Below are 26,452 nucleotides of genomic sequence, written 5' to 3'. Positions count from 1 at the left end.
AGGTGAAAGAAGACTCAACATAGGAGAGAACCCCCCCCCCCAGCCCCAATGCATTGCGGTAGAGTCACTTCTGACTTATGGCGACCCCAGATGGTTCAGAGTAGACTAGGCTCCCATAGAGTTTTCAATGGCTGCGATCTTTTGGAAGCAGATTGCGAGGACTTCCTTCTGCAGCAGCGCCGCTGGGTGGATTAGAACCACCAACCTTTCCGTTAGTCCAGCGCAAACGTTTGTGCCACCCCCAAACCAAAGCCAAACCCGTTGCCGACGAGTGGATTCCGACTCATAGCGACCCAGGGACCTAAAAAAACACAAAACACACACAAAAAACGAAACAAAACAAAAAACAAACCGGTTCCATCGAGTAGATTCTGACTCATAGAGGGCTTAAAGGAAGATACTAAGCCTCAAGGACAGCCAGCTTGGTGAGGAGATTTAGCAACCCTTCCCACCTCTGGAGGAGCCCTGGTGGTGCAGGGGTTAAGCGCTGGCTGCTAAACAAAAGGTCTGCAATTAGAATCCAGCAGCCACTCTGCGGGAGAAAGGTGTGGCAGTCTGCTTCCCTAAAGATTTACAGCCTTGGAAACACTATGGGGCAATTCTACTCTGTCCTATAGGGTCGCTGGGCATTGGAACTGACTCTATGGCAACAGGTTTTTAATCTTTATGGAAGCAGACTGCCACATCTTTTTCCCGCTGAGCGGCTGTTGGGTTCAAACAGCCCACCTTTTGGTTAGCAGCCCAGCGCTTAGCCAATGCCCCACGAAGGTTACTCTCCCTAAGGTGTATAGCCTCCTTAAAAGTGTACAGTTCTACCTTGTCCTGTGGGGCCGCTATAAGTCAGAATTGACTTGACCGCGAAGGTTTTTTTTTTTTTTTTCCCACCTCTGTATATACTCAGTGAGACCAAAGCAGCAGAACTGTCCTGTCAGCTCCTAGCCAGCCCTTGGAGAAACCCTTGCCCTCCACCACCACTACCCCTACCCTATATAAAAGGCAGTTATGATGGTTGGTTATTTAGGAGATTAGGACCTATTTGGCATATTGTCTGTGAAGCAATCAACTTGATTATTCAAGGAAATGGGGAGGAGCAGGTAACTGACTAAAAAAACTGACTAGTGTCCAAAAATACCCATTTAGCTCTCCAGCATGCAGATGAGGGGGAAGGTCAGTTTCAAGGCAAGTGAAAGATTTAGGAGGCCAACATTGATGACAAAGTGAAAAAGGCGGCTCCCCAAATGGCATTCCTTTCCTGGTCTCTCTCCTATGAAAGCCAGCTGAGGCTGGGGGAGAGCATGGTTAAGAATTATGGATGGCAACAGATACCTGCGATGGTGACCCAACATGATTAATGTAATTGGTGTCACTGAATTGTACGTATAAACAATGGAATTGGCAACTATTGTGTTATCTATATTTTTTACAACAATTAAACAAAAGGTCACCTTGTCCTGTTGGGAAAAAAAAAGACAGGGGTCAGGAGGAAGTGAAATTCTGACTCAATAATGAAGTGCCTCACTTGTGGTGTCCTGAACCACTCCAGAGGCCTTTTGTCCTCAAGCTTCTGTCTGTGCTGGTAACAGCAGTACGATATACCCGTTACTGTTGAGTTGATTCCAACTCATAGCGACCCTATAACAGCAGTAAAAAAAAAAAAAAAAAAAGTAGGCAGGCCTTTTTCAGAAACCAGGTGGGTCCGTAGGTGGAATGAGAGTGCTCCAGTTGATGGACAAAAACTAGCAAATGGAAAGAGCTCAGGGTGAGAGTTTGTGAGCGCTTCTGTGTGCATCCTGACTACTTAAAGGATTTTAATCAAGGGGCTTAAGAGTGGCTGTGTGGGCTCAGTAAACACACCAAATTAAATTTGATTTTCCCACTCACCAGTGGCAAATCTGGAGCAGCTGCCTTGTTGGGGAGGATTTAGCGTGAGGGGATTTATAATCCTTTGCATAGGTGGGTTGCTGAAGTCATAATTGTTTTTTAAAAGCACTTAAAAACACAACAAATTCATACGTTTAGGGATGATGGACTTAAAAATCTGACAAGCTGAAGATGGAAATGACAGTTCAATTTTTTTTTTAATGTTTTGAGCTGTAACGCTTATGTTTTATCTTAAAGTATTTTCATCTGATGATCTCATGCGACACTTGTAACCCACCTGAAGCCTGTGTATGAGCAGGAGTTTGTCAGCCACTATTTAAAAGCACTTTCTGAAAGTAAGGGGAGAGGATGGGAGAGAGAGGGGTGTTGTTGTTGTTAGGTGCCGTCTAGTTGGTTCTGACTCATAGTGGCCCTATACGACAGAGTAGAACTGCCCCATAGGGTTTCTAAGGAGCGAATGGTGGATTTGAACTGCTAACCTTTTGGTTAGCAGCCATAGCTGTTAACCACTGCACTACCGTGTACTGGTGAGTAATGCATAAGACATTGTTATCCTAGGAAGAGGCAGAGATGCCCCAACCCCTTAGCCCTGTATCAACCATATAGCTCTAGTGGCCTTTGGCATACATTTCCTTTGGAAAGTTCAAATGTGTTGGAGAAAGGAGTGGGGCAGAATCAAGTTAGACAAGAGGAATGTAATTGCTCTGTGTAGGGGGAAGGGGGAGGGGGAAGAACAGGACTTAAATGGCTTTATTGGTTGTACTCTATGGGGTATTTACTGTCTGCAATTGTTAAGATCTGCAGAAGAGGACGAGGCCTATTTAAATCTGTGCAACAACAAGCAGTGTCACAACAGGATATCCTCATTTCTTCATCCAGAACAGATGTCCCTGTCTGGATGTATTGATTAGGTCCTCTTGTCCTTGGGGAGTTGAGAGCATTAAAAACAAAGTGGAGATAAAGGAGTGTCCCTGGATCTGAGACTAAATTTGGTTGGAAATATATCCCCAATATCTCTGCTCAGAATGGCAGCTGTCCATGTGCCACTAATGCTCCTTCCTGGGGTTCATATACATCACTGGAAAGAGAGGGGCACTTTTGTCAAACCATCAGCCCTTCTGCCCAAGCCCAATGTAATCACCTGAAGGATGGAAGAAACTATCTGGCATCTGTTACTGGACCCTTGCTTCTCTGCCTTTCAACTGGAAGGACAGATCGACTTTCTGCCTTTCTTAATGGAAAATGAATCTATCTTAGGATAGTGACAACCTAAGAGGCAATTTCCTCTAGGTAGAGGAATGTCAGTGTGAATAGAATCTGTAAAATTGCCATTTGTCTTGGAAGCATGAAGGAGGCTGGGGACACCCAGAGGAGGTGACTTGGAGTCAACTGTCCCCACTCCCATCTCTATCCTCAAGCTCTCTGCAGTTTTCTAAACCAGAGGTGCCAACCGGGGCAGTAGTTTGTCTGCTCTTTTTCAAGGCCACCCCCACTCTTTATCCTTAGTCTGAGTGCTAGGAATACAAGGAACATGGCAACTGCCCATGGGGAGGTGTCTTTTTGACAATTAATTTCCTTCCAGTGCTTTTCCTGACTCTCTTTTTTCATTAGGTCTTGTTTCCACTCAAAGGAAAGAAGCCTCCAGTTGTATACACTTTGAGTTTTCAAATACTTCAACTGGTAACTAGAGGTGTTCACTCCATTATCTTGGAGGCCACAGATAAGCATGATGGGTATCTTGGATGGAAAATCTCATAATCCAATTCGTTTTTAAGCCCCTTGAGGGCAGGGGTAGGGGAATAACATATTTGATTCCACACCAATCTTCCCATCGTCCGATAAGCTTAGTGAACTCAGCCAGCATGACCCTGTGGACAGAATATTGGGCCAGGAAATCTGAGCTAGTCTTAGCTCTGTCAAGCTGTGTGATTTTGTGACTTTGTCGCAATCCCTGCCACCATTCCTACCACCCCTGCCTTCCATCAGGCCTTGATTTCTTGGTTCACCCACTAGGCATTTCTAATGTCTCGTCCTGCCTGGTCCCCATATGCGTCTGTAAAATGAGCCACAATGTAGGTAAAGGATGTCTACGAGCCCTGCTAGCAACAACATCCTGTTTTTAAATGCCATCTTAAAACACATGCTATCTGGAAGCCATAGAAACTTGTGGTCTGTAAGCTATTTGAACTGAGGACAATTATTGTGTGGTGAGGTTGCAGATATCTAGCTCAAAATCAAAACTGCTAAAAGCAGGTGGACAGTTTCAAGTCCATGATGTTCTGAAGAGCTTACATAATTGGGCACATTGTGTCCTACTGACATTTGTTTCAAAAATAGCCCTTCTTGGAGATTACAAGGTGCCCCAAACATCAACCTTGATTTGAATTTCTTTAGAGAAAGAAAACCCACTTAGAAATCATATGAAAAGGAGGCTGATTGGCCTCTTCTTTAACAAATTTAATTCATTTTGACTCTTTCTTGAGACTTTCCTGGCAGATACTGACATCTCCTTTGCAAAGCTTTCCCTATCTCTGCCTTTCTTTCATTTTTCCCTTCTCTGATCTGTTTTACATAGTAAAAGCATATGAGAAAATAGCCTAAATGTAAAGCAGTGCCTATCTATGTAGTTTTCATGTTCACTACAAGAAATAGCTCCATGCTCGCCATTCTTTTGCTCGCTGAGCACTTAAGGAAATCGCTGGGGGTTTCCTGCCCTTCTTATTCTTATTCTTAAGCAACTTGCAAACCACAAGCGGCCAGACCTGCCAAAAATGAATGCCTGTGTTTTTACTTTTCTCCATTTCTATTGTTGATAAAGAAGTTGAAAACTTCCCAGTGACCAAAGACTGAAAACTTCTAAGGAAGAAGAAGAAACACTCAGTTTATGAGTTTATCCTCCCCAATGAAGAACTCTTAGACCAAGCAGGATGAGAAAATGTCCATTTTTCATAGCCACAGGTTTGAGGGGGAAAGTGGAATTTGCCAGTACACTCAGAAATGGGGTTGATTTGCTGTCAGTTCTCCAGAATCACCTTGTGCTATACGCCCAGGAAGTACTAGAAACTTGTTCTAGGTCAGGGGAGAGGGGAGGGAATTTCTGTAACAGTCTGCCCTGGCTACTGCATTTGTCTTTAGTAGAAAGAAGTGAAAAGGTGGGACAGCTACTCCAGGAGAATTTTTACCTATTCAGAAGTGGAGAGATGGTATTTAAATTACTGAACAAATAAAGAACTCTCTAATTCTTAAGCTCCTTCATGCACACATGAATTGGAAAGATGAAGGGCTATGTGGAGATTAAATGAGTGCAGTACAGAGGACATGCCAGAGCAGAAACCAAAATCCTGAACAGCTCAGGAAATCTGCCTTACTCTGCACCAAACACTGTGTCTAATGTCCTGCCTTCAACTGCCAGGAGGGCACTGATCTATTTACCGAGAGAGACAACTTTCTTTTGAGAAGCTAGAGAGCTCTGGCCATTGAGTCACAATGAGCTGGTAGAGCTCATGATAGAGCTCATACCAGTTATCCTGGAGTAGTGGAAACTGACACTCTCAATTTCTTACCTGGCCACTGTGGCCAAACCCTAAGAACATTTGCAATAAGTTTCAACTCTTCTCTCAGGATAGGATAGGCCTGAAATGCCACTTTGGCTGTTGGGCAGCGTAATGTAATAAAGAGTATGGACTTCATAGTCAGAGACCTGGGTTTGAATCATTGTATCACTACAAGCTGTTTGGCCTTTGTCATGTGACTTCTCCCTCAGTTTTCTCATCTCTGAAATGGAGTTAATAACATTGCCTCCCTCACAGGCATGTTGTGAGGATTAAGTGAGATGATGTCTGTAAGGCACTTAGCGCACTGCTTGGCAACCAATAAATACCCAACAAATGGTAGCTAATAATTATAATACAGGATTACCTCCCACCAAGGATTCAATTTAAAGAATATTGGCCAGGCATTACTGTGTGACAGGCATTGATTTATTAAAACAAAAAATGAGCATCTGCTATATACCAGGTAACACGCTAAGTGCAGGGGAAAGCTGTGAGCAAGACAGGCCTTCTTGGAGCCTGAGTGTTGGGAAGATGAGGGACAGGAAAGAGAAGACCTGATTGCCACCTTCTGAAATAAGAAGTTAGAGTTGTGCCAAGATGTTTCAGAGCTTCCCAGGGTCTGCAGAAAGCATGTCAGGTGCTCCGCCCCTTGTTCAGCCCCCTCTCTCTCTGGCCTAAGAAGGTCTTTTCTTACCCACAGCTGGGCTCTCTTGAATCTCATCTGCGACTCAGCTCTGCCCCAGTTCCCGGGACCAATCCTGACCCATGACAGGAGGTAATTGGCTGCAGCCCTATAGCTGAAGGCTGAGCTTCAAGTTCCTTGTTGTCTGACTGGAGGATGGTGCCCCAGTTTTGATACCTGGGGTCCAGCTGCATTTTAAGCCCTAGTTCCCTTTCTGTACCCTTATTTTTAGAAATTTGTGCTTGTTCCCAAGGGCTTGTTCCAAAAACTTATTTAGTGACCCTGCTACTGTCTTAGGGTTGGAGAGCTATACCTTATTCTTGCTGGCTGTCATCTCAAGCACTAGAGTCCTTCCCCTGAACCCTAGTCCAACAGATAACTTGGATGTTTGCTTCTTGCCAGCCGAGACTTCTTGGTATCTCCACCCCCTGAATTCCTCTGTGTTCCCCCTACCTGTTGTCTGGACAGGGAGCTGTCATTGCAGGTAATCCTGATCAGTTAGAACAAAACCTCTGCTGCCACCACCTGCACTTGGGTCAGTTCTTTAGTGACTGGTTCACCCAACGGGAAATTCTTATGTTCAGTCTTGTTCATCTCCATATGCCCCATTGTGCTGCCCAAGACCCAACATTCCCTATCAGAGGCCAAAACCCTTTAAAGCAAAACCACTGAGGACCTCTGAAGATACTAATGTGTCCCTTATACAAGCCCTAATTCTCGGTATTAATTATTTTTTTTCATTCAAAAATTTTCTTCAAGAATTGTTTTGTGACATCAGTTGCAATCCCTGCAATATGTCAGCACTCTCCTGCCATTTCCCTTCTACCCTGGGTTCTCAGTGTCCACTCAGTCTTCTGTCCCTTCCTGCCTTCTTGTCTTTGCTTTTGGGCAGGTGTTCCCCATTTAGTCTCATGCACTTGATTGAATTAAAAAGCACGTTCCTCACGTGTGCTATTGTTTGTTTTCTAGTCCTGTCTAATCTTTGGCTGAAAGGTGGACTTCGGGTGTGGCTTCAGTTCTCAGTTATTGATATTAATTCCTTTGTACTTAGCCCATAGCCAAGCTCTTGGCAGAGCCAAACTATTCATTCATTCATTTACTATTTATTGAACTTCTACTATGTGCTAGGCTCTGGAATACTGAAATGAATGAGGTATGGCTTCTATCCTCAAGGAGTTGGCAGTCTAGTGTGGCAGCTAAACTTGCGAATAGATCATCACAATACTGGAGTAGAAGTACTATAAAGAAGCAAAAAAACAGGAGCACCTAATCTAGACTGCAGGTGGGTAGATAGGATTACAGAAGACTACCTGAAAGAGGTGACCCTCTGAGTTCTGGAGGACTGGGAGATGGCATTAGCTGGCTGATGAGAGGCAAAGGCACTCAGGCATGCCCTAAGAGACAGCTTGGCACTTTCAGGGAACAACACATACTTTGCTATAGCTAGAACATGGGGTGTGAAGGGGAGAGGGTACAGATGAAGCTAGAGAAGTAGGTGGGCACTAGATTATGAAGTGCCTTATTTGCTGTGTTAAGGAACTTGCATTTTACCCTGATTTTTAAAGTGAGGAAATACAGTAATGTGGAGATCTGATTTGACGGGGTAAGAATAGAGGCAGAGAAACCAGTTAAATGACTGACAAAGTTGAGAAATGGTGGGAGCCTTAACGAAGGTGATAATGGTGTGGATGAGGAGAGTGTTTGGACTTGAGAGATTTAGGAGTTGAAGCGATAGGATTAGATATGTGGGGAGCAATGAGAAAAGATGCCCAGGTTCTTGGCTTAGGTGACTAGGTGGGTGGTGAGTCTGCTGCCTGGGACAGGGAACACAGAAGGAATAGGTTTTCAATAGATGGCAGGCTGCACTTAGTGTTGCCAAAAAAATTTCCACTTTCCTTTTAGTGAAATAATCCTGTTGTCTAAATGATGCTATCGTCAACCTGCCTTTATAGAATTCAGTTGCAGAAGAAAAGGTTTTTCTTGCAGACCGTATGAAAACCATACAGTTGAATAAATATTGCACTCAAAAATGAAATCCTCTTTTTTGCTAATTGGAAAGCATAGAGGTAAATGAAAACGGAGTTTAAAGAAAACTTACCCCGTAGACAAGTTCCCCAACCATGCCGTTCCATATTTTAGTCTCTGGATCCCTTGCACCATATTTCCCGTCACCGACAATGGACAGTTTGTATTTGATCCTTACGTGTTTGGCTATTTCATAGGCTAAGTCTACACAATAGCCTTCGTAGCGCTCATTTCCTTCCAGTTGCTCATGGTTCTTCTTATACATCACATATGGTGATTCCTTTGGGACCAGAGGAAGATCAAAGGATTACTTTTATGTAGTTTTCCAGGAGATGATAAATGTAATAGCAAAGGTTTTTTTTTTTTTTTTTTGCCTGTGGCTAGTGAGGTTTGGTGTATGAGGAAAGCCTTTAAAATTTTTATTTAACAAGCAGTACAGCCTCCATTCATTGGGCCACATATGCCTTGAAGTCCTTAACTGGTGATTTAAGGAAGTAGAGAAGGGTTTAGGTTCTTTTTTGAGAGTTTGAAAGGAGGACTGGTTTTCCCCTGTAAAGTCTCTGATTTAGTCAGATTGGGCAGAGGCATTCCCCTTAGTTCAATGAAGGTGAATTGCCTTTGATTTTTTCGGTATTTATCATGTAGAAACCATAGCCAGCCCATACAAGCAAGTACTAGGGAAACACTGTGATCTTTGTGAGGTCAGAATCTGTGACTTATTTATTTTTATATCCCTAGGGCCTTTTTTTTTTAGGGCCTAGTGATGGAGCCCTGGTCGCTATGAGTCGGAATCGACTCGACGGCACTGGGTTTGGTTTTTCGGTTTGGTAGCGAAGTACAGTACCTATGACAAAGTGGGCGTTTGATACGTATGTTTAAATGAAAGGTAAACTTCAGCTGAATCCCCATCCAATTTGTCACAGTTTCAGACGTAATGGGCATACTCTTTTTAACTCAGGTTTTTACCCCATTCAGTAAAAACAAACCAGCTCTTGTTGTGGTTGTTAGGTGCCGTCGAGTCAATTCGGATTCATAGCGACCCTGTGTACAACAGAACAAAACACTGCCCGGTCCTGCACCATCCTCACAATCGTTGTTTATGCTTGAGCCCCTTGTTGCAGCCACTGTGTCAATAGGCATACATATAGATCTCTTCCAGTCCAGCTTTTAGAAAAATGTCTTACTAACTAAAAAAAAAAAACTAGATGAGAATAATATTTTATATCTTAACAGTGCTTTATATTTTACAGACAAGCTTCTTTTTGTGGTAAAGGGTGCTTTAAAATGGTCTTATGGCATAAGTAAAAACCAAACCAAATGCATTGCTGTTGAGTCAATTCCTACTCATGGCGACCCCACGTGACAGAGTAGAACTGCATCATAGGGTTTTTTTGGCTGTAATTTTTATGGAAGCAGATTGCCAGGCCTTTCTCCCGTGGTGTTGCTGGGTGGGTTCGAACTGGCAACCTTTAGATTAGCAGCTGATCACAAACTTCTTGTGCCACTCAGGGACCTATGACATAGATTGATGTTGTTGTTAGGTGCCATCCAGTTGTTTCTGACTCGTAGCGACCCTATATGCAACAGAATGAAACACTGCCCTGTCCTGTGCCATCCTCACGATCATTGTTATGTTTGAGCTCACTGTAACAGCCACTGTGTCAATCCACCTCCTTGGGGGTCTTCCTCTTTTCCGCTGACCCTCTACTTTACCAAGCATAATGTCTTTCTCTAGCGACCGGTCCCTCCTGATAACATGGCCAAAGCACGTGACATGAAGTCTCTCCATCCTCGCTTCTAAGGAACATTCTGGCTGTACTTCTTCTAAGACAGACTTGTTCATTCTTTTGGCAGTCCATGGTATATGCAATATTCTTTGCCAACATAATTCAAAGGCATCAATTCTTCTTTAGTCTTCCTTGTTCATTGTCCAGCTATCACATGCATATGATGCGATTGAAAATACCATGGCTTGGGTCAGGTGGACCTTACTCCTAAAAGTGTTATCTTTGCTTTTTAACACTTTGAAGAGGTCCTTTGCAGCAGATTTGCCCAATGCAATGCGTTTTTAATTTCTTGACTGCTGCTTCCATGGGTGTTGATTATGGATCCAAGTAAAATGAAACCCTTGACAACTTTAATCTTTTCTCCATTTATCAAGACGTTGCTTATTGGTCCAGTTGTGAGAATTTTTGTTTTCTTTATGTTGAGGTATAACGACGTAGGTAGGAGGTTATTATTATTCCCGTTCCATAAAGTAAAAAAACAAAACAAAACAAAGCAAGACAACAACAACCTGAGGCTCAGGGAAGTTGTGACTTGCACAGTTACACAGGTTAGTGACATACCTAATATTAGAGCCCTAATCTACTCCCTAAAGGAGCCTTGGTGGAGCAGTGGTTAAGCACTTGGCTGCTATCCAAAAGATAGGTGGTTCAAACCCACCATCTGCTCCAAGGAAGAAAGATGTGGCAGTCTGCTTCCATAAAGATTTATAGACTTGGAAACTCTATTGGGCAGTTCTACTCTGTTCTACAGGGTTGCTGTGAGTTAGAATAAACTTGATGGCAACGGGTTTTGGTTTAATCTACTCTCTCCACCACACAGTGCTGCCTCTTCTAAAACAGTCAGATTTCACGTTTGGATGAAGCATTTGTCCTATGGAGGGTAAAGAGGAGAACCAGGAGTGTCTAAGGTGAATTCTATCTGAACCATTCCAAATTCCCATTCTCATTTAAAAATGACATAATGTCAAGATACTCTGAAAGCTTCCAGAGCTGCCCTGTTGGAAATTTTCACTGCTTGAACTTGAGGTCTTCTTACTGGTCTGAACAATGCTTTTCAGAAAACGGAAGCCTACACTTACCAGAATAGTAGTCACTACTATGGTGCGGTTCTCCGAGGAGGCACTGTCGTTGCTGATTTGCTGATCTGAGAAAGGCACAAACCTTTCATACTCATTCCAGTAGCCAGCCTAGAAAAAGCAGACATTTGACCTGGTTGCCTATTTTTCACTCCAAAAATACTGTGTGAAATGCAACTGCTATTGTAGAATGAAATATAAAAACTTTTTTTTTTTTTTTTAGTAGCTCCAGATTTACCAGGATTGATGTCCTGTCTCCCTCTGTCTTGCCACCTCTACCCGGGCTGGGCCCCGACATCAACACACACCCAGATGTGCTGTTCCTTTATCCTGGGGGTTCCCAGCCTCACCTCACCCCTACCGATATTTTTTAAAATAACCCACTGTAGGATAATCAGACTTTTTTTCTTTGGACATTAAGTTCCTATAGCAGGAAAAATATTTGGCTTTGAACTACAGGAAAGCTGGGAGTGGGTGAGGAATCAAGGCATTTCATGTAGAAATGAGCCAAGATATTTTACCTTCTGTGAGGTTTTATCAAATGATTACTAAATTCCCACTTCGTGCCTGACTCAACTATTAGTATGATAGAGGCAAAATGAATTTTATAAATTCAGCTGTACAGAAAGACACTTTGAACACCGTCCTTTTTGTGGGTAAGTCGGCAAAGTGGCAAGTTACCCTACTTCCCATTTATTTTGGAAACCAACGGTATGTACCTCAGCAGCTTCTGTTTAAATAACAACATGCTTCCACATTGGTGATTTCTTCCCTTTATTGTAGAAAGTTGGTTATCACATGTGAGACTTCCACTTTTATAGGACCAGCCTCAGAGGAAAATAGTCTTTTAAAATATGTACATGGAACACTTTTGTAACCAGACAACTTTGTGCATCACATCTCTAGTTCTTACTGAAAGGCAAGGCAAACATGATGTATGCGGATTTGCTTTGCGTCTGCTGCCTCACACTTATTTTCTTGCATTTGAGGGCTGGCACCTTCTGAGGCCTTTTTTTTTGCTGTCTGTTTTGGTTACTTACTTTTCGAGAGCCAGTGACTTTCATTTCGTACACATCGATGGTATAATTTGTCCTACGCCCGTAGGTGTCAAATTGGATGTTTCCAGTCATTCCTTGTACTTGCACCTGGTAGAAAGGGAAAATGTTGAATTTTAAACTAGCACTGCATGATTGTCTTGTGGGTCTCTGGGATGAAGTCTACTGCCTGGTCTTGGAATCTTGGGAAACTTTTTTTTTAATAATTTTTATTGTGCTTTAAGTGAAAGTTTACAAATCAAGTCAGTCTCTCACATATAAACTTATGATAAACCTTACTACATACTCCCACTTACTTTCCCCCTAATGAGACAGCCCGCTCTCTCCCTCCACTCTCTCTTTTTGTGTCAATTTTGCCAGCTTCTAACCCCCTGCACCCTCTCATCTCCCCTGCAGGCAGGAGATGCCAACACAGTCTCAAGTGTCCACCTGATCCAAGAAGCTCACTCCTCACCAGCGTCTCTCTCCAACCCATTGTCCAGTCCAATCCATGTCTGAAGAGTTGGCTTTGGGAATGGTTCCTGTCCTGGGCCAACAGAAGGTTTGGGGACCATGACTGCTGGGGTCCTTCTAGTCTCATTCAGACCATTAAGTCTGGTCTTTTTATGAGAATTTGGGGTCTGCATCCTTGGGGAACTTTTAACTTGAGTCATTGGGCTCTATCCACCAGATCAAGTCTGTATGGTTCTTTGTTTTCTCCCCTGAGTTTTCGAGGTATGTCTTTTAGTTATGAAGCTTTGAGTGGGTGTGATAGGCAGTACCTATATGATACAATGAGGGCTTTACGACCACTTCTTCAAGGCCTGAAATTTCCACCATTAGTCCCTTCTCAGGTGATTCTCTTAACCTGGGTAATGCATTCTTCTACACTGTGAGCTCCTTTGGGGCTGTGGCTGTGTTTTATTTTAGTATTCCAAGTATCTAAACATAGTCTTGTTCCAGTAACATGGGCTCTGGAACTCCTGGATTCATGTCCAAGCTCTGTCTCTTACAAACTGTATGACCTTGGACATGTTTCTTAATGCTTTTTTATCTCAGTGTCCTAATCTGTAAAATGGGAAATCCCAGTAGTACCTATCCCTTGGAATTGTTGGGAAGAATAAACAAGTTAATACATATATAATGTTTAGAACAGTGCCTGGTATGTAATAAGTGCCTGGTGCATTGCAATACATGTTAGCTATATTAATAATAATAATTATTAATCAAAATGAATTTAGTTCTGTTTTTTGGGAGGGTTACACATTCACTAGTCACCACAGTAACAGGGGTGAGTTTTTCCTCTTATTTAACCTTTGCCCAGCTATAAACAGGTAGCAGAGAGCAGGGGGATAAACCATAGACTGATGAACTTTGTTAAGTCTCAGGAGTCAGGAGTATGGAGCACCAGATAAGAAAGATGGATGTACTGAAATAGTCAGGACACCTGTTTGGGATGCCAAATGCAGACTTCATATATTCCATGATTTTTCCTGGGTCTCGTCCCAGTATTAACACTAATAAGAGGTTATTGGTGCTGACTGCAGAGAGTTATTTACCCATTTCACAGTACGGGGGCATTGGGTGAAAAGGCCTCTATAAATACAAGCCATTATCATTACCCACTTGCATTACTCATCTGGTGAATAAGGGTTAAGGACTTTGCTTAAAAAAAAAAGAATGTCACATTTTCCTAGACTAGAAGGACAGAATACCGTTTCATCACTTATCGAAAGCGACGAGAAGTTAATCAAGTCAGAGGTGGTAATGGGCTTATGCTGCAGAAAAGAAAACTGATGTCAAATATTAGGGAACATTTTTTTAAAGGCTCGCTCACTACCAGTGGGATGAACTCCCAAGAGAGATTGTGGGATTTCTGTTGAGGGAGAAATGGTCCACTGTGACTTCCTAAAGACAAGGTGATTGTCCTCCTGACCCAACAAACCTAAGCTCCATTGTCAGCTCAGGCTTTCAGAGACAGTGATGTCATACTTCTAGTTAGAGAAAAGGGCTTTTATTGAAATAGAGATGACTTATCCAGTAGGTTGGAACCAATGCATATTGTGATACATAAAGAGCTCTTTGAAATCTATTTTGAGCCTTGAATTTTAGGAGATGGATCAGGCAGGGCAGAGACACTAGCACGGAAACTTATTAAGGAAATCTTTCATTACTGAAACTAGCAAGGGCTTCAAGTCCCCTTAAGAATTCTATGTTTCTAAAGACCTGGCCTATCTGAACGTGATCTACAAATCGGAAAAACAGTCTAGGTATGTCAAAGAGATTCCAGACCCCATGATTAGAACTTTCGGTGAGCAGGCGTGGAATTGGGCTCCCACTCACAGACAAATCAGTGATAGTTTCCCACCATCCCATCTGGCATTCCTTCCCTCGTCCTCCCCCAACCCCCATCCTGTCTAATTTAGGTGCTTCTTTTCCGGGCTTCCATAGCACCTTGTGTAAAACTTAACCATAACGTTTTAATCATCTATGTATTTCTGTCTCCTCTATTAATTTAGGATCATTTTGAGGTGAGAGAAATTCTTTTTCTGTGTTCTCGGCAGCTAATACAGTGCCTAGGTTGGAGCAGGTGCTCGATAACATTTATTGAACAAGCAGACAAGTCTCATTGACGTAGAATCTGTGATAGATATTTCAGCAGTCCACGCTGAGGCAGATCTTTGCACTATTGGCAGATTGTGAGGAGAAAGAACACCCAATTTGCAAATGGCTTTAAGACCTTTAAAAGCATTTGTTTACATATTAAGAATTTAAATGTGAGCTCCTCTCATCTGCTTTCATCTTTGCATACTTACCATGGAGTCTGATACATAGTAGCAGGCGCTCAGTAAATATTTATTGAATGAATGGTGTGCTTATTTATTCATTAAAACAGGCCCCTTAGGAGCTCTACCAGGTAATGATTTTGCTTGCCAGATGTCTTTGACGGAAGAGAATGATTTATTGAGCGACAACTATGTGCTAATCCTGATGAGGGATGCTTTTACATCATGCAATCTCATTTTTAATTACCTCAAATAAAATGAGATTTCTTTTACTGTAGTAAAACATTTAGTTTTTCAGACTAGCCTCCCTTGCAGTTCCTCTGAATAGTGGAGTTTTACTGAACATCCGTCACAAGATACCTCCTACTTTCGGAAAAGATGGATGCTTTCTGGCTTGTCTGGAGCAATAGGAAGGGGTTGGCCTTGAAGAAGAAGGTAAAGTACCTTTTTGGTTGAGTGTTTGATCATTAGGGCCTGGGGAGGAAGGTTACTTATCTGGCTTATAGCTTGAGCTTTATCAGTGAGTTAGAGATGCAGAAACTTTTCTGTGCTATAGTATTATCAGTCTAATTCTTCCTAGCCATATTAGTTTCTTGTCCTTCATTCTGGTAGCCAAGTTTTCTACCTGGGGAAGGTAGGTTTTTTTGTGTGTGTGTGTGTCAAGAATGAGGAGTCAGTCGGAGGTGCTGGCTCTTGCCTCTTAAAGCTTTGTTGATGAAAACTCCTTTCGATTCACTCTCAGAGAGTTTTATATTTCACTCATGATTATGTTTCACCTGACAATACAAATCTTGTAACTGCTTTGAAGGTTGAATTTAATTAACTGCTCTTCAAAATCATGCAGTGCTACCTCCATAAAACTGCACTTAGGGCATTTGTTAGGGAACTGACATAATGACATAAAAATCTGCATGATGGGAGAATGAGTCATATCTCTTTCTTAGAGAGAGACACAGGGGCTACTAACCCCTTTTGATTGAATGCTTCCAACTTGGCAAATTTAAGGCAGCAGTAAGAGAGCCCACTACACAAAATGATGTACGCTATGAAGCCAGTATAAATTCTTTGTTGCTGAGTTGTGCACAGAATTTTCATGTCATTGCCTATCTCTTCATTTATTTGGATGCCCCAAATGTTGGAATATTAAATAAGTAGAAAGAAGAGATTCTTGTACTCTCCAAGGCTCATTTTTATGCATGCAGGCACATGTGGCATAAAGCAAAATATTCAGGAAAGAGCTCTTGCTTGAAAAGCTGCAATGAATGGGTTATGTTGCTCCTAGTGTAAAAAATGGAACCTGTTCAAAGGCCACTGCTTGAAGCCTTGAATGGTCTCCTCTCCAGTAAATACTAAAAACGAGTGACCTATTTGATTGTCTATCCCTTGATTCCTTGTACTTTTCTTTGAGGCATTCAGGAAAAGCTTCTTAAGTAGGCCTAGAAACGGATCATGCCCCAGCATTTCACCACGTAGACTGGTATAAATGATCTTTATGATAACAGAGATACTATCACACTTGCTGAGTTCCATGGTCCGTCCAGCTAATGTTTTGCTGTTGTTCTTCGTGATGTCTCCCTTGAAGTTTGAGCTTCCCATAAAATATCCCAATTCTCCTCAGGAACATCATATTTCTGGAAAGCCTGAATTTTTGGAAGCTATTTACATGTCCAACCCATAACTTTTGAGGGTGCTGAGTTTCATTTATTACCCACAGTGCAGCACAGAACTCAATTCTCATTCACCCCAAATTTACCACTTTTCAAGCTTCATGGAAAAGCCTCCTACTTTTAGATTTCTAGGTTTTGGTGAATAAAGATCCGTACTCATTGTAGTCTTTACCATTTTCAGAGCTCTCTCGATATCAATTCCTTGACTCCAGGGAACAGCAGGATTTGCCAAGCAGTCACCAGCACTGCCTCTCCGGGACACATCCACTCGCTGCCTCCTCAGATAGCGGAAGGCTTCTGCTATGACGAGGATTGCATCGTGTGTCAATGCAGACGTATACTGAAATGGATGTGTGGAAAAGAAGAGATCATGACAAATATGACACCACTCGAAACTCGCCTGGTCCTTATGATTTTAATTCATTTCCACCTCTTGCTCTATGAAGTCACTCTTCTAATTATTTGAATCAAAAGACCTCTCTGGGCAAGCCTGACTTTGAGTCATTCTGGAATGATGCCTCTTACCTCATGTGTGCACGTGTTAAGATGATTAAGATCAAATGGCTCAAGGAAATCCCTCTTTCTCACTCTCAAGCCCTGTGTCTGGCACTGAGTGAGTGACTACTAAAAGGCCAGGTCCTTTATAGAAGAAGAAATACTTGTGAAGTTAAAGGACGGCAAGTGTGGATTGGAGAGGAAATAGCATATCCTAAAGGAAGATTGGGTTATTGCCGTTTGTACTGGAAAATTCAGATCTGGTGTTTACTTAGAGGAAAATGGAAATAGCTAAGTTAGACAGCTTAAAATTAATTTGGAGGGAAACATTAATCATTTCTGTCTGGACCAAGTTTCTGATGAACTAGGACCCTTGGCCAGCGATAAATCAGTTTTTGTTTCCTTGCGGGGAACAAAAACCAAAGCTGGTTTTCAATTGTAGAAAATTACAATTGTTATTGAGTTTTAAATCTGATAACATTGACAATTCACAGGCAATACTTCATGATGTTACCTCTTCCAGGCAAGAACACTTACTTTCTACTCATTGGATATACTGACATGCTCTAAGGATGAGGGCCAGTCACTTAATACCAGGGATTTGATCATCTGGAATTTGAAATGGTGGATGTCTTTTCATTAGATGAATCGACAAAGTATGATTAAAATAAGTTGGCTCCTGCTTTGCAGGGGTGACAAATACGGATAGAATACAGAATACTATTTTTTTTTAACGTAGCAAAATGTCCTGGGATGGGGGGGTTCTCTCTCTCTATAGTATGTCCAAATACAGTTGGGACTGAATATATTGTCATCTTTACAACTATCAATTTACTTTTCTGACTTTTCTCATGTAGCTCTCCTTTTAAGAGCAAATCATCAACTATGACTGTAACAGGGGGCATAGGTTCTTTCATGAAGAAAAATCTTTGTGTCTGCCCATCCTAGCACTACATAAAGACAAATGGTGATGGTTTTTTTTTTCCAGCCGACTGCATTGGTTGTCAGCAATCTTAATGTAGTCCTTTCCAAACCATGCCAAAAGAGCTATTTAATTTTCTACTTTATTCAGTTTCTACTTACCAACGCTTGAACATGCAAAAAAAGAAAAAAAAAAAAAGCCCTGGAAAGCCCTGGAAGGACATGTTCATAAAATATAGAATAAATTAAGCATCAGGATCTTAATCTCTAGACAATTTTATTTCCTAATCAAAATATTGTACGTCAATTTTTTAAAGTAGGCTTTTTGTCTGATTGATATTGAGCAAGGTATCTGAAAGTTGTAACCATCTATTTAAGTATTCTATTTTCTTAAGTTGTTTGGTTTTACTTATAAGCCTGAAAAGTTCTTCTCAGCATATTCTTAGAATGTCACATCATAAAGCCATGAGTTATCAACGAATAAGCCAGCGATGGGATTGTCTTCCTTTACTTCTGTACAGCGCTACAACTTCTGAGCAAGCATAAACTATTCTGCAGTAACCTTTCCATACTTTTTACCCTTGCCCATTTTCTTGTGCCTAACACAGAGCCTGGCACCCCTTAAAATATTAAATAAATAAATTTCCCTCTTCTACCTATTTTTTTTTTTTTACCTATTACCTGCTGAACCTAAGGGTGGCAAAGCAGTGGATAGCCAGTTTTATAAAAACCTAAATGAGTAGATTTAGATTTGGAGGGTAAGTATCAATTTACTACATAAAACATTTGCATTACGAAGGATTCATCATCAAGATTGTGACCATATTTACTGAAACAAATTAGGACACTTGATCTGACCGCATCTGATCTGACCATGGAACAGAAGGTTTTACAATTGGACTGTCCTGGAAAAATCTAGCATGTATAATCACCATAACCATAGGGTACTATTTACCTAGCAAAAGGCTTAAATTAATGCAAACATTGTATAAAATAAGGTCCCACCTCTACTGTGCTCTAATATGACCCCTGTAGGATGGCCCTCCATAGGCGATCCAGAATGTGTCTCTTCTCTGGTCTGTGTTCTTCATTGTTCTCCCCTAGCCTATTCTTTTTAGGGAGGAAGGATGTGAGGATGGGTATCTTGGAATCATGAAGGAGAGTTTTCCTCCCCACTTTCCCTTTTGTAGAGAAGGGTCTTGACTCTACTTTGATCCCTCATCTTGTATCACAGGAATCCCTCAGCCATGGTACATACTTTCACTTTATCAAGATGGAAGAATTTAAAGTCGGTTGCTTATTTGAAAACAGGCTCTTACCTCGATGCACTGAGGGAATGAGTTACTTAAAAAATACATTCGAAGAATCCATTGTATAACATGAATAACTTTCCCCTAATTTATCCGTTTTAATTCCTGATTTTTAAATAAGAGGATTCCTATCCACAGGTGAACACATGTGAAAGACGTGCACTTTAAGCATGACTTTCTGCTTTTAATATTCTTATCTTGATTTCAGGAAAAGGAGCAACCTAGGTAATTTAATTATATTTAAAGATTTTTTTTTGCAGGCAGGGAAACATTTCCGTTCAATAAATGTATAGGCAACACACACTCTGTATTAGAATCTAATTCACTTGGGTGTACTGAGATTCATGGAACTTATTAACACAAGGCAATCATATAAATAATGTAAAATCTCATTTTCTGTTTCAGACTATCAATCTTCCATACCTATTCCCTCTGCCCCCACCCTTTTTGCCCAGCTCAGGTTCTTATAATATTGTAAATTGCTCTGAGCAGATGACAAATGAAATTCATCAAAAAATTAACTTATTCCCAAACACTGGGTTTTAAAAGACCTCATTCCCAATAGCTTCTTTATTTGGCAGTTTAGTTTCAAATGAGGTAGCATCACCTGCTGCCAGCATCACCTGCTGTTGCTCTTTAGCATCCTCAAATCCCTTCTGAGGGAAGATCACTTGATCACATTCTGGCTGTAAACATAGAAAGGCTATACTGACGTGCTCTGAAAAGCTGGCCTGAGGTTTCTCCATGCCCTGGGACATTACCTTTAGTGGTGCGTTCTTGGCTTCAGGGAATTCCCTTTCATCCAGCCTCACCCATCGCTGTATGAACTGCTGAACCATAGGGTTTTCGTTGTTGACAATCTGAAATCCTGTAATGTTGGCTCCCCCATGCATGACTCTTTCCAGCAAAATATCAGTAAAACCCTGGAAAGACATTCAGAGGGGATCATAATTGTGGAAGGCAATTTTTTTTTTAATGTATTCTCATTCACCGTATCTATTGGTTAGATAGAGCTCTAAGGGAAAAAGGAAAGTTCCTTCTCCAGGTTCACTCTTCAGCAATCAAGAAAACCCTGGATGTGGGCTGATTCTTAGGGCACTATATCTCTGAAACTATAGGCATGGTGGAGAAAATAGGGATTCTTCCATTTTAGTGCCTGTGTCTTAATTTAGAGTAGTGGCCACAGGGAAAAACATAGGTGCCAACTTCAAGCAAATATTTAGATTTGTTTCATTGACTTGGATTTTCAGTTCTTTCTTCATTGAGTACAAATGCAATGCTGGAAACTGTTTTTCAAAGGTCTTAGCATTGCTAGAGGTATAAAATATAAAAAAAAAAAAAAAAAACTTTCCTTCAGCCTAACACGATGAACATAGCAGACCACTTCAGATTCTAGTGATAAGTACTTTCGACATTTGTGATTTACAGAAATGCCAAAGAGCGAAACTGACAGCTTGGTTGTACATGATGGTACAAACCCCAGGGTATGTCTCACATGTGTGTACAAACAAGTCCTGACATCTACTGCATAGCAGCCACCATTTTCTTTTTTTTTTTTTTTTCCTGCTCTGGCTATTATCTGGTGTCTCTGCCACCTAAGCTTCCTGAAGGAGTCTGTCCAGGGTTCACACCAAAGCCATCTCCACCTGGGCACCACCACCTCCCACTGGGTGTTGCTATCTTCTGGGACACCTTTACTAGGGATTGCTTCTAATTCTGTCTCCTGCTAATTGCTGCTAATGTGTTCGGGTCTTCAATGAGTTGAAGTCACCATTTATGCTCAGAAAGAAATGGGGAGAATTCTTTCTTCTTTCTTTAGGTTTTTTTTCCTCAACAGTTTAATATAAAAATTTTCAAATACACAGAAAGTTGAAAGAATTGTACAGTGAACATCCTTATATACCCACTACTCAGATTCTACAGTTAATATTTTGCTATATTTCCTTTATAACATATCTATTCATCCCTCAATCCATTCATTTATTTTTTGGATGCATTTCAAAGTTAGTCGCAGAATTAGTACACTTCAACTCCTAAAAACTTCAGCATGCAAGTCATTAATTAGAGTTCAATGTTTGCTTACAGCTCCTTTTCTTTCTTTCTTTTATTCCTTTTTGAGATAAAATTTACATTTAATGGAATACAAAAATCTTAAATGTACTACTCCATGAGTTTTGATAAATGCATAAACCTGTGTTACCCAAATCCCTATTAAGCCTTTGAAGTATTTGTTTTTTTATTCTAAAAAAGGTTTTATTGAAGTATAATAATCACACACAATACACATATCTTTAAATGTACATTTGATAAAATTCCCAAGCTGAATGCATGCACGTAACCAACATCCAGAAGGCCCCCTTGTGCATCTCTTCCTCACCACCCTCGCTTCTCTTTTTAAAACTGATTGTGGTAAAGTAACTATAATAAAATTTTCCATTTTAACCAATTTTAAGTGTACAATTCAGTGACATTAATTACATTCACCACATTGTGCTACCATCACTACTATCCATTTCCAAAAGTTTTACATCACCACAAACAGAAACTCAGGACTCCTTCAGGACTCCTTCAGCAATAACTCCCATTCCATCCTCCTCCAAGCCCCTGACAACCACTAATAAACTTTCGTGTCTATGCATTTGCCTATTCTAGATATTTTATGTAAGTAGGGTTTCCAACAAGCACCTGGTAGATTTGAACTGCCGACCTTTTGGTTAGCAGCCGTAGCTCTTAAGCACTATGCCACAAGAGTTTCCATGAAAGTAGGACCATACAATATTTGTCCTTTTGTGTCTGATTTATTTCACTCAGCATAATGTTTACAAGGTTCGTCCATGTTGTAGCATGTACCAGAACGTCATTTCTCTTTATTGTTGAAAAATATTCCATTCTATGTATAGACCACATTTTGCTTATCCATTCATCTGTTGATGGGCATTTTGGTTGTTTCCACCTTTTGGCTATTGTGAAAAGTGTGCAGTGAATATTGGTGTACAGGTTTCTGTTCGGGTTCCTGCTTTCACTTCTTCTGGGCATATACCTAGGATTGGGATTGCTAGGTCATACGGTAGTTCTACCTTCAACTTTTTGTGGAACCACCAAACTGTTTTCCACAGTGGCTGCACTGTTTTACATTCCTACCAGGAGGGTTCTATTTTCTCCGCATCCTCACCAACACTTGTTATTTTCCATTTTTCTGATAATAGCCATCTTAGTGGGTGTGAGGTGGTATCTCGTGGTTTTGATTTGCATTTTCCTGATGTCTAATGACGTTGACCGTCTCCTCATGTGCTTACTGGTCATTTGCTTATTTTCTTTGGAGAAATGTCTCTTCAAGTCCTTTACCTATTTTTAAATTCGGTTGTTTTGTCTTTTTGTTTGGCCTCTGCTTCTTTTAATTTTGCATTTCTTTAACATAGGTGACAAGGAAGTCCTCAAAAATATTTTAGCAAAACACCTTTTTTAGTTATTACTTACAGCCCTTCACCTTTACTTAATAATTGGGATATGAGTTGATGGAGAATGGACAAAGAGCCAAACAGTTGCAACGGTGAGAATCATTTCTCATTTCTGATAATCAAAAAGACTTTTTAAAATTAACACTAGCTTGTGCGCTTCACTATCCTTTTATGAAGAGTTTTCTCCCAAATGTCTTCTGTATGACAGAAACTTAGACTTTAAGCATTTTGTTCCATTTGCTCCCTACCTGCACTAAAATCAGTAGGTTTATCTATGTATAAATTGATACAGAGAGGTTTATCTGTATACAAAGCCTAGCACAGGCTATAGTTTAGGTTTGAGTATAACTGTTATCCAGCTTCCCACTCCACCCCTCAAGCATATATACAAACAAACATAAACTCACAGTGACCCAATGTGTGTCAGAGTAGAACTGTGCTCCATACGGTTTTCAGTGGCTGGTTTTTTGGAAGTAGATTGCCAGGCCTTTCTTCCAAGGTACCTCTGGGTGGACTTGGTTTGCAGTCGAGCACCAAACCATATTTGGCAGTTAACAAGTATTACACAGGAAAACTGACCAATTGCCCACCTGCCTGCTGACGTGGGTGAAAGATAGGCTTTCTGGCACCTGGCCTGTGTCTTAAATGCCTGAGCTGGAAAGCCTAACTCCTTCCTTGAGAGAAAAGGGTGAGAATGCTCCTGCCACCACTCTGATTCCCAAGGTCAGTTACCGGAGCATGCACTAGGAGGCAGTATCTCTTGTGTCCCTCACACTGATAATCATCACACTCCTGTTTACCTAATACCCACAGCATGCTAAGATAGCAATAGAGAATTAACAAAAGGGAAAAAAAGGAGGGAGGGAAAAAGGATCCCAGAAAGAAAGTGAATGGCAGAGGGAGATTTTACGAAAGCTGTTGTGGCCAAAAGGCAGGAGCTGGTTGGCTCTTAGCCATCCTTCTATTTCTGATATATATGTATATATATATATATATATATATACACATATATACATATATATATTTTTTTTTTTAAAGAATTTTCTGTTATGAATCAAACATTGCTGAATTATACTGTTCAGGTGGCTACTGACAGCCTGCAAGATTATAAAAAATTAAATTATCTCCACAGCCTCTTCAGAGACACTAATGCAGCAGAACTACCATCTATTGGGTACAAGAGGAAAGAAGGGGTGGTAGAGAGGGAAGAAGATGAAATTAAGAGAGAGGTTCTGCCTAAGAGCAGGATTTGGTTGACTTCTGGTCCTCTTTCTCTTATCTCAACATTTTAAGGCATAACATTGTTCTATAACACGTGTCTTAGGCCATATTCTCCAGAGAAGCAAACCAGTGAAGTGTGTGTGTATGTGTGTGTATATGTATATATATATATATATATATATAGAGAGAGAGAGAGAGAGAGAGAGAGAGAGAGGGATTTATATCAAGGAAGTGGCTCACACAGTTTAGAGGTTGGAAAGTTCCAAGTCTGTGGGTCAGGCTGTGGAGGCTTCTGCCGACTCGCATAGCTGCAGTGGCTGGTGAACCCAAGATCCAGACTGTGGAGGCTGACGAACCCCAAAACTGGCAGGCAGGCTGCTAGCTCAAGTCCCAGGAAACAGAGGTCAGATGAATGAAGACAGCCGCAGGATCCAGAGAGAGCAAAAGCCTGTGAGGCTTGCCAGAAAGTCCACCTATATTGGATGCAGGCCACACCACCAAGGAAATTCCCTTTCAACTGATTGGGTACCCACAGCAGATCCCATCATGAAGGTGATCATATTATATCAAATTTTGTCACGGAGGTGATCACATCATCATATAACAGCCAAACTACATCATAACTGCCAAACCACTGAAAATCATGGCCCAGCCAAGCTGACATACAACCTTAATGATCACAACATGTGATGGACATTAATGGTTGTGACATCTACACACTAAAGGCAGGCTGAATATCCCCCAAAACCTAGGTAAAGACACTAACACATAGAGGTGATGATATAATATCCATAAAGAAGCGCTGGGTAAAAAAAAAAAAAAAGCAGGGGTCAGAACAAGGCCAGGGGCTGACTGTGGAACAGGCCATTGATTGCTCATACGAAAAGTCAAGTTGAAGCTGAAGAAAATTACAACAAGTCCATGAGAGCCAAAATACAACCCTGAGTATATCCCACCTGAATTGGACAGGATCTCAAGAATAGGTTTGATACACTGAACACTAATGACGATCAGACAAGTTGTGGGAAGACATCAAGAACATCATACATGAAGAAAGCAAGAGGTCATTAAAAAGGCAGGAAAGAAAGAAAAGACCAAAATAGATGTCATAAGAGACTCTGAAATTTGCTCTTGAATGTAGAGTAGCTAAAGCAAATGGAAGAAATGAAGTAAAAGAGCTGAACAGAAGACTTCAAAGGGCAGCTCGAGAAGAAGACAAAGTAAAATATTATAATGAAATGTGCAAAGACCTGGAGTTAGAAAACCAAAAAGGAAGATCACATTTGGCGTTTCTCAAGCTGAAAGAACTGAAGAAAAAAATCTAGCCTTGAGTTACAACTTTCAATGATTCTGTGGGCAAAATATTGAATGATGCAGGAAGCATCAAAAGAAGATGGGAGGAATAGACAGTCAATGTACCAAACAAAATAGGTCGACATTCAACCATTTTAGGAGGTAGCATATGATTAAGAACGAATGGTATTGAAGGAAGAAGTCAAGTTGCACTGAAGGCATTGTCAAAAAATAAGGCTCCAGGAATTCACGGAATACCAATTGAGATGTTTCAACAAACAGATGCAGGACTGGAGATGCTCTCTTGTCTATAACGAGAAATTTAGAAGATAGCTATCTGGTCAAATGACTGGAAGAGATCCATATTTGTGCCCATTCCAAAGAAAGGTGACCCAACCAAATGTGGAAATTATCGAACAATATCATACAAAAGTAATATTTTGCTGAAGATCATTCAAAAGCAATTGCAGCAGTTCATGGAGAGGGAACTGCCGGAAATTCGAGCTGGATTCAGATGATAATGTGGAATGAGGGATTCATTGCTGATGTCAGATGGATCTTGGCTGAAAGCAGAGAATACCAGAAAGATGTTTACCTGTGTTTTATTGACTATTCAAAGGCATTTGACTGTGTGGATCATAACAAATTATGGATAACATTACGAAGGATGGGAATTCCAGAACACTTAATTGTGCTCATGAGGAACCTGTACATGGACCAAAAGGCAGTTGTTAGAACAGCCAACATACTGTATGGCTTAAGATCAAGAAAGGTGTGCATCAGGGTTGCATCCTTTCACCATACTTCTGCAATCTGTATGTTGAGTAGATAATCAGAGAAGCTGGGCTATATGAAGAAGAATGTGGCATTAGGATGGATGAAAGACTCATTAGCGACCTGCGATATGCACATGACACAACCTTGCTTGCTGATAAGGGAAGAAGACTTGAAGCACTTACTGATGAAAATGAAAGACCATAGCCTTCAGTATGGATTGCACTTCAACATAAAGAAAACAAAAGTCCTCACAACTGGACCAATACGCAACATCATGATAACCAGAGAAAAGGTTGAAGTTGTCAAGGATTTCATTTTACTTGGATCCACAATCAATGCCCATGGAAGCAGCAGTCAGGAAATCAGGGGACGTATTGCACTGGGCAAATCTGCTGCAAAAGACCTCTTTAAAGTGTTAAAAAGCAAAGATATCACTTTGAGGACTAAAGTGTGCCTGACCGAAGCCATGATATTTCCAATTGCCT

At 41.0% G+C, this 26,452-nt stretch overlaps 1 protein-coding gene across 2 annotated transcripts in view; it reads right to left on the bottom strand.

Moving 5' to 3' along the window:
• Positions 1-26,452, bottom strand: part of GRIA3 (glutamate ionotropic receptor AMPA type subunit 3) — a 321,376-nt gene that overhangs the window by 79,565 nt on the left and 215,359 nt on the right. For both annotated transcript variants that reach the window (XM_003414763.4, XM_003414762.4), the window contains exons 6-10: positions 19,980-20,141; positions 16,665-16,832; positions 12,046-12,150; positions 11,009-11,116; positions 8,216-8,422 (exon numbers count right to left, since the gene is read on the bottom strand). In XM_003414763.4, the coding sequence (XP_003414811.1) occupies positions 8,216-8,422; positions 11,009-11,116; positions 12,046-12,150; positions 16,665-16,832; positions 19,980-20,141 (750 nt within the window). The remainder of the gene's footprint in view (positions 1-8,215; positions 8,423-11,008; positions 11,117-12,045; positions 12,151-16,664; positions 16,833-19,979; positions 20,142-26,452) is intronic.

Source organism: Loxodonta africana, chromosome X, assembly GCF_030014295.1.
Source record: "Loxodonta africana isolate mLoxAfr1 chromosome X, mLoxAfr1.hap2, whole genome shotgun sequence".
NCBI lineage: Eukaryota > Metazoa > Chordata > Mammalia > Proboscidea > Elephantidae > Loxodonta > Loxodonta africana.
This window is presented reverse-complemented; position numbering and strand designations above follow the sequence as displayed.